This window comes from Pyrus communis, chromosome 1 (genome assembly GCF_963583255.1).
Source record: "Pyrus communis chromosome 1, drPyrComm1.1, whole genome shotgun sequence".
NCBI lineage: Eukaryota > Viridiplantae > Streptophyta > Magnoliopsida > Rosales > Rosaceae > Pyrus > Pyrus communis.
Window position 1 is genome coordinate 34,994,820 of NC_084803.1, and position 14,647 is coordinate 35,009,466.

The 14,647-nt window shown below is 35.9% G+C and overlaps 3 protein-coding genes across 6 annotated transcripts; 1 reads left to right on the forward strand and 2 right to left on the reverse strand.

The window, feature by feature from the left end:
- Positions 1–757: 757 nt before the first annotated feature.
- LOC137747921 (phosphopantothenate--cysteine ligase 2-like) lies at positions 758–4,926 on the forward strand. 2 transcript variants are annotated; one of them, XM_068488051.1, is made up of 11 exons: positions 758–906; positions 1,033–1,086; positions 1,298–1,469; positions 1,572–1,695; positions 1,776–1,820; positions 1,930–2,015; positions 2,955–3,007; positions 3,105–3,164; positions 3,280–3,381; positions 3,870–3,989; positions 4,383–4,926. In XM_068488051.1, the coding sequence occupies exons 3-11, from the start codon at positions 1,322–1,324 to the stop codon at positions 4,620–4,622; spliced, it is 978 nt and encodes a 325-aa protein (XP_068344152.1). In that variant the 5' UTR covers positions 758–906; positions 1,033–1,086; positions 1,298–1,321; the 3' UTR covers positions 4,623–4,926. The 2 variants fall into 2 exon arrangements, with proteins under 2 accessions (XP_068344152.1, XP_068344149.1); XM_068488048.1 differs by lacking the exon at positions 1,033–1,086.
- On the reverse strand, positions 4,905–7,335 carry LOC137747931 (uncharacterized). The gene is made up of 5 exons (XM_068488057.1): positions 6,901–7,335; positions 6,716–6,790; positions 5,886–6,025; positions 5,595–5,732; positions 4,905–5,293 (listed from the first exon to the last, which is right to left on the reverse strand). The coding sequence occupies exons 1-5, from the start codon at positions 7,142–7,144 to the stop codon at positions 5,084–5,086; spliced, it is 807 nt and encodes a 268-aa protein (XP_068344158.1). The 5' UTR covers positions 7,145–7,335; the 3' UTR covers positions 4,905–5,083.
- Positions 7,336–9,172: 1,837 nt separating this feature from the next.
- Positions 9,173–12,656, reverse strand: LOC137748898 (transcription factor TGA7-like). 3 transcript variants are annotated; one of them, XM_068489108.1, is made up of 10 exons: positions 12,192–12,402; positions 12,014–12,071; positions 11,719–11,880; positions 11,533–11,610; positions 11,282–11,341; positions 11,115–11,192; positions 10,937–11,000; positions 10,524–10,795; positions 10,205–10,432; positions 9,173–9,780 (listed from the first exon to the last, which is right to left on the reverse strand). In XM_068489108.1, exons 3-10 carry the CDS (start codon positions 11,875–11,877, stop codon positions 9,628–9,630), a joined length of 1,092 nt encoding a protein of 363 aa, XP_068345209.1. In that variant the 5' UTR covers positions 11,878–11,880; positions 12,014–12,071; positions 12,192–12,402; the 3' UTR covers positions 9,173–9,627. The 3 variants fall into 3 exon arrangements, with proteins under 3 accessions (XP_068345209.1, XP_068345202.1, XP_068345195.1); XM_068489101.1 differs by lacking the exons at positions 12,014–12,071; positions 12,192–12,402 and adding an exon at positions 12,439–12,656; XM_068489094.1 differs by lacking the exon at positions 12,014–12,071.
- Between the last annotated feature and the right edge of the window lie 1,991 nt (positions 12,657–14,647).

Consider the following 14,647-nt stretch of genomic DNA (forward strand, 5'->3'; position numbering starts at 1 on the left):
CAACCAACAGCTAGCTGACATCAGTTATCGTCATTTGAATTTTTTTTTTTTTGGACCAATTTTTTTTTTTAAATATTTAATTATAGGCCCAAAAAGTATGTTTAGTTAAATGTTTGGGTGTTGTTTTTACAGGCTTTAGTACTTGCTCAAATCTCTCTCACAGCTGATGTGGGACTCCCACCCACTTCCATTTTTTTTTTTTAGTTTTTTTTTTATACTTTCTCTCCCACAGCCGATGTGGGACTCTCCCACCCACTTCCTTTTTTATTTTTTTATTTTTTATACTCTAAATAAAACCTCTTACATTTGATTTGAAATATATAAGTTGTATTTTTTAAATTTTAGATGTAGTTTTTAAATTTAAATAATAAATTATGTTTGTCCCTTTAGCCCTTGATTAGAAATGGTTTTTTGTCACAAGGCTATGTTTGGCATGTGGTCCTCTGACCTCTCAGTTAAAGATGATAAGAAATATGACCATGCATTGTTCGTTAAAATATTAATTTTTTGAAAAACTAAAGGGCTAAAATGAGCTCTGTGCAAACCTACGGTTGGAGATGGCCTAACAAAATCAAGCTCGTCCCTCTGCCCCCAAGAAACATCCGAACACCGCTGCTTCAATTTCAGGTTTCTTCGGTTTTCTCATTTTATTTTTTATTTTTTATTTAATTGTGGTGCTGTTTAATTTTTATTTAATTTTCATCACATTGACCTTGGATATTTTACCCTCCACTGTAAACAAAAAAAAAAAAAAAACTTTGTTTTTATCCTTTATATTTTCGCGGGAATCAACGGCTACGAAACGTTTCACCGTTCGATACTTCCCAGAATATTGAATCACAGAACCGAAAGACAAACCCACTTCGATTCGATTTTCAGCAGCTGCTCTCAGCTCTCTCACTGTAGGTAGTTTTTGTTTTGGGAAATTTTTCGAATTGGGATCATTGCTCTGCTTTCGAATTTTGAATTTGCTCTCAATTCAAATATATTGTGGAATTTCATGACTAATTTTTTATTTTTTCTGATTTGTAGTGAAGTTCTGGTTTGAAATCCCACATACATATGTGGGCTTTGGGAATTTAAGGGGTATATTTTCCCCAATTTACAGTCACCTACCATGATCCTTGGGTTTTTTTTCACACTTTGTGTAGTCAATATTTATCTGAAAACAATGGGTTTTATTCCGTATCATTTCTAACATGATAAAAATCTGATCTTTTAGTCCTTTTCCTACTTATATATGGTTATTAATTATGTTTATGTGAAAATTGAGGGTTTTTTGTGGGTTTTTGACAAGGAATTGGCTGTTGGGCAACTTCAAATGGCTTTATCAAATGGGTTGGAAGCTCAAAAAGACATACCGGATGCTGAAATCAAGTCATTTTTCGACTCAGCTCCTCCTTTGAAGAACAGTGATGATATCAGTGGAAAGCTTGAGGGATTTGTGAAGAAGAATTCGACACCTTCTGGTATGTTTACCTTTTGATTTGTCGCATTTATATTTGTCATTTCTTTTTCTGGGTGATAGAGTATGGTTAAGTGGATTTTGATTGATTTGAAATGTGATGTAGGAAGTGGAGGAGCTAGGAGGGTTGTGTGTGTGACATCAGGTGGCACCACCATTCCTCTGGAGCAACGATGTGTTCGCTACATAGACAACTTCAGCTCAGGTCACAGGGGAGCAGCATCCACAGAGTATATCACCCTGCAAATCAATAAATATGCATTCTTTAGTAATACTGACTTATGGATTAGACTTATCTGTAACGTTGCAGGTACTTTTTGAAGGCAGGTTATGCTGTTATTTTTCTATATCGAAGGTAATTTCTGATTCTACCATTTTACATATCATTTGGTCATTTCAACAATTTAACACGATAGAAGAGAATTGTAACTAAACTTTTTGGATTATTCCACAATGTTATGCAGGGGTACTTGCCAGCCATATTGCAGATCACTTCCCGCTGATCCTTTGCTTGAATGTTTTGAATATACGGATGACTCAAATATTAACGGTTTGTAGTTAGTGTTTGCAAAATGATTATATGTGTCTTTTCTCTTTCTATGTAGAACAAACAATGGACATGGATGACGGGAGAGAAACTTATGTTTCCTTCTCTCTAGTTTAGGGATCAAGAATGATACTTAACTTCTTGAATACCAGTACATTAGCAACAAATTACTTCTACCTTGAGGAAAGGCATGAGATAGAAACACGGTCATTGTGCAATGGATATTTAATTACATTTCTCAAATAAGTAATATTGATGCCCTAGCTAACAATGAGTCTCTTACAAACCTTAAAGGCAAGTAATAAGCTTTTGACTCCTTGATGGCAATAGCTTTTGAGTACTGGTTGATTCTTGACTATTGGCATTAGAGCCAACCGCAATGTGCAGGTTAAATTTCCATAAGATGCTAGTGGCTTGATTAAAATGCCTAGGCATACATTCGCGTAGTGCTAAGTCATTAAAACTCTTAGATGAGTGACTATACCCAAAAGAAGAGTGTGATTGGTCTCATATCATAGAGTAGGCTGATTTAACTCAGCTTAGAAAGCAGGCTGGAAGGTTATATCCAAAAGGTTAGAGTAATTAAGCCCTGAAGACTCTAGCTTTTGAGGCTGTTCTTGAGGAAAAATTTAAAAAACAAGAACTCAATTATCAGAGGAAAACCAAGCTGTTTTTGTCTGCATTAGTAATAGAGATGTCAAACTTTCTGCTTGTCAGCTACATTGATGTTTCCATTTGTTTTGACATGTTTGTGTGAGTAACTATGATATTAGATTTTTGTATGCTATTATAGGATTTGATTGTAGAGTTTAATTATCAGAGTTGGTTTTGTGCTTGATGATTGGGTTTTGGGGAGATGGGAGGCAGGAATTTTTGAAGTTTTATTTGCAGCTTTGTGGTGATGTCGAAAGTTAAATCTGACAATATTATACATATTTCCAGTGTGCCAGTCACATTCGGAAGCAGTGAGGAATGCCATCACTGAAAGTCATGCCGTACGACCACTTATATTTATCTTTCATTGAGTATTATATGTATTTACTTATTGCATATTTTTACTTCCTTTATATGTGGGGATTTATTGTGTTGCAGGCAGTAACAGGAGGCCTCTTGTTAAAACTTCCCTTCACAACCATATTTGAGTATCTTCAGGTTCGCTTCAGTTGGTTATTAACTTCCCTTCACAACCATATTTGAGTGTCTGGTTGTTTTAGATATAACAGTTATCCTCCTATGCTTGACTAATCTGTCTTTGCATTTTGGGCAGATGTTGCAGATGATTGCTTTTTCAATAAGAAGTCTCGGGCCACATGCAATTCTTTACCTTGCAGCTGCAGTGTCTGACTTTTATGTTCCTTGGAAAAGCATGGTAATGGTTTAATATATTGAAAAGTTATGTCATACTTGCTCTGGCTGCATTCTGTAACTCAATCGACAGATGACAAAAGCTACCCCTTTTAGAAATTGCTAGAGGACATTTTTTTCTCGATATTCCTTGAAATGCGTAGAAATGACTTGATTGTGAATTTTGGAAGCTTGATAGCATTTCTTTAAGGGCTTATATATGAATCTCTGCAGTTAGATAACATAATCCAGTCCTTTGCAAATTTATACAGGACATGTTTATGATCACAATATTCCTCTGAATATATAGGAATGGGTTGACATGTGAATCTTGGATGTTTAATTAATCGCTTGTTTGAATGAAAAAACTGTTATATAAGGAGATCAGTGGTCCGAAAGTTGCTTATGAAATAAAGGAAAAAGAATCATAATACTCCATCTTGTGTCGTGTATAAGTTTCATCCAAGTCTAAGCATTAGCTGCACCATTTCTTAGCAAAGCATGATTGTGCAGGCAGAACACAAAATTCAGTCAGGATCTGGTCCATTGGACATGCGACTTGTTCAGGTGCCAAAGATGCTATTAGTGCTGAGGAAAGACTGGGCGCCAACGGCCTTCTGTATATCATTTAAGGTTAGATAGAAGCTTCTGCTTATTTCTAATTACTGGCATTTCCATTCATTAGTTCACTTGCTGCACTTTAGCGGAAGAGCTATTTTTTACTTGCATCCATAGACTATCTATATGAGATTTTTTTTTTTTTTTTTCGGTCGAGAAGGGTTGAGGGGCGTGGCTGGGTAGCAGTAACCTGAAAATGACATATTTCTGGTAGGGGCTTTTCGTTTAACAGATCTTCCTCGACATGCATGATGCAGTCATATATGTGCACCTCTAAATAATCAAAATCATACCCCTTACCCTTTTAGCTTTGTCATATAATTTTCATCTGCTAAAATTTTTTGACAGATTACAAGATGCAGTATTACTTTTTGGAGTTAAAAACCTTTGACATGCTTGCCTAAACAGCTAGAGACGGATTCGAAGATTCTTTTGGAGAAGGCTGATATGGCTCTTAAGAAGTACAAGGTGCATATGGTTGTAGCAAATGAGCTTTCAACCCGCAAGGAAGAGGTTGTAGTTGTCAGACGCAATGAAAAGATATCAGTTTGCCGAAACCAGTCTCTGGGTGTTGATGATGTGGAGAAACCGCTTATTGACCTTATCGTGGGAAGACATTCGGCTTATCTCGAGAATCCTGATTTATGATAAGTATGCTTGATTTCATCCGACAGCGGACCAGTGCAACAAACAGTTCCTATTCTGTTCAAGGTAGCTGTTTTATGTCAGCTGTTTTATCACTTTATGTCAGCGTAGAATGTAGCTGTTTTATGTCAGCGTACTACGTTCGAGCAAAAGATTGCAGAACAAATTTGCTCTTGAAAGCAATCAAATTACTTGTACTTACTTTTGATGCAGAGACCTGGTGAACTTTTGATAGACCTATTTGAAGCATATCAACACAGGTGCACGAGAACGGATGCACTGATATAATTAAATGGGATTTTTTTCATTAATTTCTATAAATTTCTTCAACGAAAGATATATACAGATTAATTTTTTCTCTCGTTGTTGAATATAAGTATGGACGGATTTGTCTTCAGCGGCCATTACAAAGTGTATTCTATAGTACAAATTACAGAGTCAGAAGCCAAAGAGTAAATCTTGCTCTACCGTTTTTCTTCATCCTGTGTGTCGAGCTCAAGTCCCTCCGCGGCTAAAAGCTGACCGATGAGCTTTTTCTTGTCTTCCTCTGCTTTCTTTCGCATTAGGTCCCTTTTCTTTAAGACTAGTGTGTGTCGCTTGAGGGTACTGGAGAAATACTCTGCCGAGGCCTTTTTTTCTCTTGCCAGGATTCTCTTCTCTTCATCTGGGTCAACCTGGATGTCAAATACATTGATCTTAGGCCATAAGACGAGAAACGCAGCCAAAACAAAAGAACACAAAAGCTTTACTATAATTTCAAACAATAGATCACAGAGAGAAGCACGAGCTTCTGAACATAGTGTTTGATCAGTAATGATAAGAGACAGATTGCCGTCGATGTTTTGCGCATCCGGCAAAGGGCAGAGCTTTGCAGCATTTATCAAACCGTTTGAATACAGAAATTCCATTTTTATTTCCGAACTACCGAAACTATTCTTCACAGCTGATTCGTGTACTAGGAGAATGATTCTATACCTTGGAACGAGAAAGTCGACGTGCACGAATATTCATCTCACGCTGCTGTTGCTCTTGCCAAGCAGCTATTGCCATATCACCTCGCTGATCAAAAGCTTTTCGCTTCTTTATTAGCCACTCCATCCATGCTTGAGATGCCTGATATAACAGTGCACACAAAGATTCCGTTACTAAAAAAATACAAGCTGATCTGTTTACAAATCATGAATCTACTCTACATTTTCCTGTATCTATCCTAAAAATATAAGCAAGAAACTACAAGGCAACTTATATGCAAACTACAAATCTTACTTTCATTGGGTTGAGTCGGTTATCCCTATCATATTGTCCCCTCTTTTCGTCATCCATGAGCAGCTCATAAGCAGCTTGAATCTTAATAAATCTAGCTTCAGCTGTTTCCCCCTCCTCTAGAGTCCCTCTACCATCATAGACTTGAAAACGGAAAGAAATCAATTTTGAACGTTCAAGCAAAAGCTAATAGACCAAAGGAAATGGCACAAAATATTAGGAAGAGCACATTTACTGATAATCTAACTTTTTTACACCTAGAAACCAATACATGCAGCAATCTAACACACAAGGAAGGACGACAAGCAATATGCCTGATATTAGTTTTTTTTTTAAAAAAAAAATCACGTGAAAATTAAACCACTCTTGGAGACTAGAATTGGATTCAAGGCATATGAGGGAAGAAATGGAGGCCAACTTCAAAATTTGAACAAGTTGAAAGAATTAGATAGATTAGTCAGAAACCTTATCCCTCCTTCAACTTGGACAAAATTTGGAATGGCCTTCGTTTCTTACTCTAGTCAGTTATCCAATTCCAAATCTAGGCCTGAAACGCAGCCGTAAGGAATAAAAACAACTTCCAATGTCATAAGCCCTTTTGCACAATAACTTTGTTGCACACAAATTGCAAAGATTCTTCAAGTTGAAATTAATGACGATTTTACTGAAGGGTTTCACCATATTAAACCAACAATTGTTTACATACATTATCTTCTTACAAAGTATTTCTTTTGATTTGTGATTAACACATAACACCACTAGCAAAGTAGCAAATTACAGATATGAAATCGAAAAATTTGAAAAGAATTTCGAAACAAGACAAGGGAGTATACCATCTGGATGATAAAACTTGGCCAACCGTCTGTAAGCAATCTTTATCTGGTCATCGTCAGCGTCCCTCTCTAATTCTGATTTTCAAAAAACAAAATCCAAAAATTAGAAAGTTAAAGACAATAAATATGTTACAAATTCCAGATTTTTTTTTTTAAAATCAAAGGTTGAAGCTTTATCCAATTACCAAGAGTTTCGTAGGGAGATTTGGGATGGTCCCAACTGGAAGCCCTAACCACCGTCCTTCTCTGATTGACCCGGGACCACGAGCCGCCCCAATTCAATCTCGCAAAATCGGACACCGGCGGAAAGCGAGGACCGCAATTTGGGTTTCGAAATGAAACCCTAGAGCCGAAGCGAGCTTGGTGTCTGCAACACACGAAGGACGTGAAGACCGTGTGCGGCCGACAGATGGTTCTCAAATTGCTCATTGTTTTGTTCTCTTCAGGTACTATCCCAGTCTTGTCAGATCGGAGATCCGACCAATTTGGGAAGAATTGGACACAATCAAATTGGAAATGGAAATTAGGGTTTTCAATTTGGGCTGCGAAGGTCGAAGGCGTCAAGGAAGTGGAAAGGTTCTGAACTTCTGATAATGAATATTTTTCAGAATCTGGGTTTTTTTTTTCCTTTTTTTCCTTTTTTTTCATTTTAATTTGTAATTTTGGTTTTTATATTTTCCGCTTTTATTATATTTTTCACGGGAAATTTTTGTGGACAGAGGCTTCCTGCAGCATGACAGTTAGGATCTTGGACTCACCCGCCAAAAGTGAAAACAAAAATAAACACAGTACCCCAAAACTATGGTATTTTACGAATTATCTTTTATTATGTCAATCTACACTAGGTTAGTCATAATAATTTTGTTTAAAATATACCATTAACGAGAATCGAATTTAAGACATATCACTTACAATGACGATGAATACAATTATATTGTAATACTAAATAACATGATAATTGTTATTAAACTATTGACCAAGAATACACATTCATATATAATTTTTCATGTATACATAAGTCTACCCTCAAAGAAATTTTTTTCTATTGTAGTTGTATACGCATCTCTTTTCGCGTCACACAAAAGAATGTTTCATACAACAACTTCAACTAAGTTTTTCTCCTAATCTTGCATGGCATTTCATGTTCAGAGTTCAATTTTTGAGCTCAAAAGCGGAACTTTTAGCTAGACTTAAAATTGTGTATCTAATGTTCAAAATAATCAGGCAAAGTTCCCAATAATAATAAGAAATGAGGTTAAAATATAACTCAACAAACCTTGATACTTCAGACAAATTTACACATTTATTTAGTGTTAATAACTTAATATCCCTCCCATTTCAATCAAACTATAGTATATGCTACAAGCATTGGACAATGGAGATTTGACTTGAAAACCTATATGTGTGTTTTGAATTGGTGACACTCAAGCACTAAAACTTCTTCACATTTACAGCTTCTGTAATATATGTATCAATGGAGACTAGGTGGTAGCTGACTGTCGGTTCACGGGGGGCAAACGGTCCAAAGAGAATCGAAGGCACGTAGCCGGTGAAAGTCCTCCCTCAGTGCAAGCAAGCCTCGAGCTGCTTGGTGCCCGTCTTTTAGGATCTGAGACATTTTCTGCAAAGTTTCCTACCGGAGATGATATTCCTGCAGCCTTGGACAAGAGCAACGTATACAGTTCAGCAAAGTAACAAGGAGTCCATTGTCACAGTGGTAGTTGATAATACGATAATCTAGATGGGAATAGGTATTTCCTGCTTTATGCTTATTAACAATTTCTCACCTCATCTAAGTTTCAGTTCAATAAGTTCAAGAAGTTATATAGCAGAATTATAGTTAATATTAAAATGCTGCATTTTTACAAGGCAAATGTAAACAAATAGAACTTGTTCCGGTTACAAACTTTTAATCAACACTAGAACTAGACCGATACATTAAACGGCACCAAATCTTGGTTTATATATGACTTATTCTCTGTTTAGATCCTTAGCTCTATTTGTGATTAAAAATTGGTAACTATATATGTAGTTTGAAAGCATAGTTCTCACATGTTTGACCCAAAAAAAAAAAAAAAAAACGTGGTCCTTATGAAGCCACAAATACCTCAAAACAAATAGCACAAATATTTGGTCTTTTTCAAAACCTGAATTTCATAAGAATATTTTCGTCATATCGCACACAACATGTATTTATTTTTCAGCAGCACATTCGTGTGATAATAAACTGCATAATATTTAGTGGTAGGTGTTTATTTTATATTGATGGATGATTGTAAACAATGAACTCTAATAACTTTGAGGTATAGGAGAAAATTAAGAATTCACTGCATAGTTAAGATTCAGTCAATTCACAATATGCTGATCATCAAAAGTAACATGTTAACTATAAAGATCACTAGTGCTCAAACTTTAGAACAAGGGCTTCCTATTCGACCCAAAAAAAAAAAAAAAAAGACCAAGGGCTTCCTCACCTCGTACATAGGTTAAGTAGTGAGACCAAACTATGATACAACAACTCTTAACCTGGCATTCTCGGAATTCCAACATATTGTTTTAGTATTTATTTTACCCTTCCCGTGCGAAAGAGAAAATTGTTGGATGCAACGGGTCCTCCATGCATGACTTATGTGGATATATTGTTCAGAATCATCAAGCCATATACAGGAATATATATATCAATTGTGGCCACAATCTAATAACTCGACAAACTTAGTATATGCTACCCTTAGAGAAACTTAGTATATGCCACATTCATTGGAGACCTAACTTGAAAACCTACATGAATAGGTAACACTCATGAACTGAGCTTCTTCATATTTACACGGTTACACCTTCTGAAACAGGGAGATAAAAGTTCATAATAATGGAACAAAGAATACATATAACTACGGAGAATACGTTGCAGCTGACTATGTTGGTTTACGGGGAGGAGCAGTCCATAGAGAACTGAGGGCACGTAACCGGTGAAAGTACTCCCCCAGTGCAAGCAAGCCTTCCGCTGCTTGGTGTGTTGTGAGGATTCGAGACATTTGCTGCAGCGTTTGCTGCCGAAGGTGATCTGCCTGCCATGGACAAGAGAAGCATACTTTCTACTTCAGCAAACTAATTAACAAGGAGTCAACCGTCAAAAGGTATTTCATGCTTTATGCTTATTAACAATTTCTCACCCCATTGAAGTTTGAATTCTTCAGTAAGTTCATGAACTTACATGGCAGAATCTAAGTCAAATTGTGTTGGGGCATTTTTAAGGGAAAACGGTTCGGTTACAAACTTTTACCAAAAAATAGAACTGAAGGGACAATGGGACACTAAACATAGACTCAAGGGCTCTAAACGTGAGTTTATATACGGCTTATGCAGTTAGTAACCATTATATTTGTACATATTACCCATAATCTAAATATAATTAGTGTTGAATATGCAATTTCATTAAATCCCCTACACTTATGAGACTAATTGCAAAAACCATTTGGAATCTGATGTCACCTGGCTCACGAAGATCTCTAGTGCTTCAAGCTTCTCAAGTGCAGAAGCCATCTGACACCCAAAACTTTCTCCACTCGTTGGATCAGCTGCTATGCTCAATGCCAGAGTCTGCTGCAGTTTGTCCATTCCCTGTGATAGCGCATCCTCCGCTTGCTGTGACGATTGCTGCAGGTTATAGAAGTCCGGAAGTTGTTGATCAGTCAATGGTTGAAGCTGTGGCAACACAATCTGAAAAAGCGAAACAATATGCACCATGTTACACAATAAAAAAACTGTACTATAACTCATCAGAAATAATGTGAACTAAGTTCAGCGTTACATTTAGCAGCTCCGACGGGCGAAATCCACCAATCCAATGAAAATGGCGTTCGACTGGTGTTCTCCATATGCCAGACAATAAGTAAAAGATATCAGCCCTTGCAGCATCTGCCTTCATTCGGAAAAGAATGGCATAGTGGTTCAAGCCACTGTCTACGAGTTTTCGAAGTTCTATGTCTGTTGCATGATCATGCAGTGCATTTCTGAGTTCAACAATTTGTCTGTGTTGTTCTTCAACCCAGTGTACATATTCCATCTCAAATGTAGTGATCCCTGCAAAGATTTGCAGATGGAATTACAGATGGAACCATAATCACAATAATCTACGAGAATCACTTAAAAATTCTCAAAAAAAAAAAAAGAAAAGGAAAATAGTGATCAGGTCATTAATATAAGGAGTTCAGAATCACAAACCTGAATTCAAAGCTCCATTGTATCCCATATGGCTAGTACCTAATGAACTGCTTGCATAGGCACCCTGCAAATCAGGCAGTTACGGGTTCATCCAATGATACTAATTCAATTCTGATTAATAAGGAAATGCATCAGGTAACATGAACAAAGATGAAAAAAGTTTCTTCTTTCAACTCACCCGTTTTCTAACTCTGTCAATTTCCAGTTCCAGCTGTGCCAATTTTAAGCGGCTTGTTTCGAGTTGTTGAACATAAACCTGTGGTAGTACAAGAAATCATTCAAATAATTTCACAAGTTGTAGCAATGAAATAGACCAATAAATCAAGACATGTGATTCCTACTCACCTTTTTTCGCATACGACTCTTTCGTGCAGCTTCACGATTTTGTTCTAACCGTCTCTGCACCTGTGTATATGTGCACTTCATAATCAACTTACACGAAAATGAATACAAAAAACAAAAATTGCATCGATGATAGTACGATCTTCTTTATAATTGATGAGATAAATGAATAAATAACAAAAACATGACACAAATATGTTGCCTTGCTTGGAAAGAAAGACAGACAGACAGTAGGGAGAGCAAAGCTATATCACCTTATCAGCAGATCTGCTCGGTTCGTGATCATTTCCGTTTCCGGAAGGCAGCATGGGTTCATGAGAAACAAATCCAATCTAGAGGAAGCAAAATCAGAAAATTAATTGAAGTTCATCAATCAGAACAAATAAAGTGAATCTAACATTGAGGAAAAAGGGAACAAAAGATTGGTTTTTCGGTTTCACCTTGTTTTCGATACCAGAATCCTCTTCTAGAATTGTGGAAGCAGCTGTGTTAGAGGTGTGATCACCTCTGAAGGTTTCTTTCCACACACCAATTTGGCGGAATGGCTCGTATATCCCCATTTGTCTTGAGGTGGCAAATTGAGTTGATGAATAGCTCATACTCTATCAACAAATTCAACAAACGAAACAAGTAAACAAAGAGATTTCATAACCACTCTGCTGCAAATTCACAGCTCCATGAATAAGACCAATAAATATGGCCCATAGGTATGCGCAGATAGAATCGGTTACAAACTTTTAATCAAAAACATAACTGCGGTACGCTAAACAGACAAACTTGACTACAAAATGGCCTGAAAATTCAGAAATTGAAAACACATAAGGTAACAAGCAAAATCCAAACAAATTATAACTTGAAATTGTCCTAAACTTCTAAGTTAACTACAGTATCAGAAAGTTGGATGATTGGGAACCTTCAAAACTTGGAAACGATTTGCATGGTGAAGTAGAAGCCTCCACAAAAACCAGAAGAAACATCAAAAAGCAAAGGAGAAGCATGAAAACATGAAAAGCTTACACTTTAAATAACCACAAGAAGTGGATAAAGATCAGTAAAAAGTTGGGGAGGGAAGTAGATAATTGCGGCAGTAATATTATACGATATAAACTCCTCGCAAGAAAAAAAAAAAAAAAAAAAAAAAAAAGGATGACTTTAATTACGTTATAGAAAATAACTCGAAATTTCAAAGCCTTCAGTCATTCAATCCGACCCAACAAATTAATCTTGATTAATTTCTTCAAATGTGGGAATTAATGGAGGAAGATGACGAATTGGGTTGTCTGGGTTGGGTTGGGAGGACCCTGGCAATTCAACACTCCCACTGATCATTTGGGGAGACCCAAATTTGCAGGAATCATTTGTCACAAAATTTCTCAGAGGCTTTTTAAGCACAAGTTTGCAGGAACCCATAAGCCGTCTGTCCACCTTAAAATATTCATTATTTTCCCAAAGAGCACTAAACGTTAACGTCGCAACATCCCCACTAACGTCTTATTCATTACTTTTTTTTTTTCCCTTTTCTTTTGCTTTTGCCGAAAAAACAAAGAAAAGAAAATTGAGCAAAAAAGAGAAGAAATAATTGTGTATTTGGAAATTTTTTTTATGGGTGCTAGCACATAGTGTATCCTGAATATGCTATATAATGAGGGTAGACTATAAGATTGATATATTACCCCTTTATGATATATTAATAAATATTAAGTTTATTTGTTATAATTGGAATGAAATATTAACGTCATGTGACCGTATTTTTAATACATGAAAAAGTTAGTCGTGTGCTAGACATACACAACGTAAGTTGGCTAATGAGAGCATCACTGCATCAAGTTAAACCTTAATTGGTGAACCGATATGCAATACACCATACAAATGATATAATACAGGTAGATAGATCATATATATGAGTATAATTATGTTACATAAATACAGTAATATTTCGGCATGAATGACGTCAGTTACATTTGGAAGGACAGGTGGAAAATTGTGGATGGTTTGCAAATGGAATGGTGACAGGTGAGGATAGAGAAAGCAATGTATGTACGTTTAAGAAGGGACCAGGGGCAGTTTTGTCATTTCAAGAACATGAGTTGGTGAAGTTGGGAGTACCGTCTTAGTGTCTCAGTGTATCCTTCGTACCAGAAGAATTGTACCTGCGACTGCGAGAGGCCAGAACTTCCAGCCACCAAAACCAAACATGGATCATGGATGGGATTTTTATGTGTATGGGAGAAATATTTTCGTTTTAAACTACTTTTGGATGCTAAAAATTACAAAGTAACCAAAACAATATTTCAAGTACAATTAATCACATTTATATGACTGATTTGCTAATTTAGCACCTCAAACGCTAATCATTCAATAACTTAACGAACCACTTATTTAGGCACACTTTATAAAGTAATTCATGATCTTAACCATTTATTTTAGATCATCATTCTTAGATCATACAAAATTTCAAGTACGATTAATCACATTTATATGACGGTTTTGCTAATCATTCAATAACTTAACTAACCACTTATTTTGGCACACTTTATAAAGTAATTTCAAGAGCTGAACCATTCATTTTAGAACATCATTCTTAGATCATACCTGTAAAAATTCACTCAAATTTGAAATCGTTTAGTCGTCTAATTATTATTTTGAACATTTCAATATTTATCGACAATATTGTGTTTGTCTATTTATCAAGTCAAAATTGGAGGGTTAAACATTTACTGATTTTAGTGATTTTTTGCAAAGTTGATCTTTCAATGATAAACTAAAATAATGATTCCTTTAGACTATGCGAAACACAGTGAAGCAAGCCTAGAAGAGTGGCTAGCATTTTATTAATTGAGTTAGCGCTTGAGTGTTCTTGATTACAATCAATCTTGTATTTGGTTTTGTAATTTTCTCCCAAAAATAGTTTCTATTATTTGATTTGTATCGTAATATGATTTGTAGAGGATCTGATTATAATATTTTTTTATCTTTAAATAAAATACAAAATAAGGTATTGTAATAGTTCGTGAAATCGTATATTAAAGAATTCCAACTTAGATCCTAGAATGATTATTATAAGGCTTGAAAAGTGAGAGCATTTTTATGTACGAGAATGATGGTAAGAAATGTGTATCATTCTCATTTATGTCATATCTGATAACAGTACTGTAAGAACTAATGGATTGTAGAAGAATGAAAGAAAGGAATGCAGTTGCAGAGAGAGAAAGAGAGTTATGAATTTCATAATATTTCACCGAGTGAATTACAATGACAGTTTACACACTTATATATATCTCAATAGCTGCATTGCGCTCCAAGCTATTAGCACCACCAACTCTAACTAATAGCTGCAACAATTCTAACTAACTACCACATCAGCTAGCT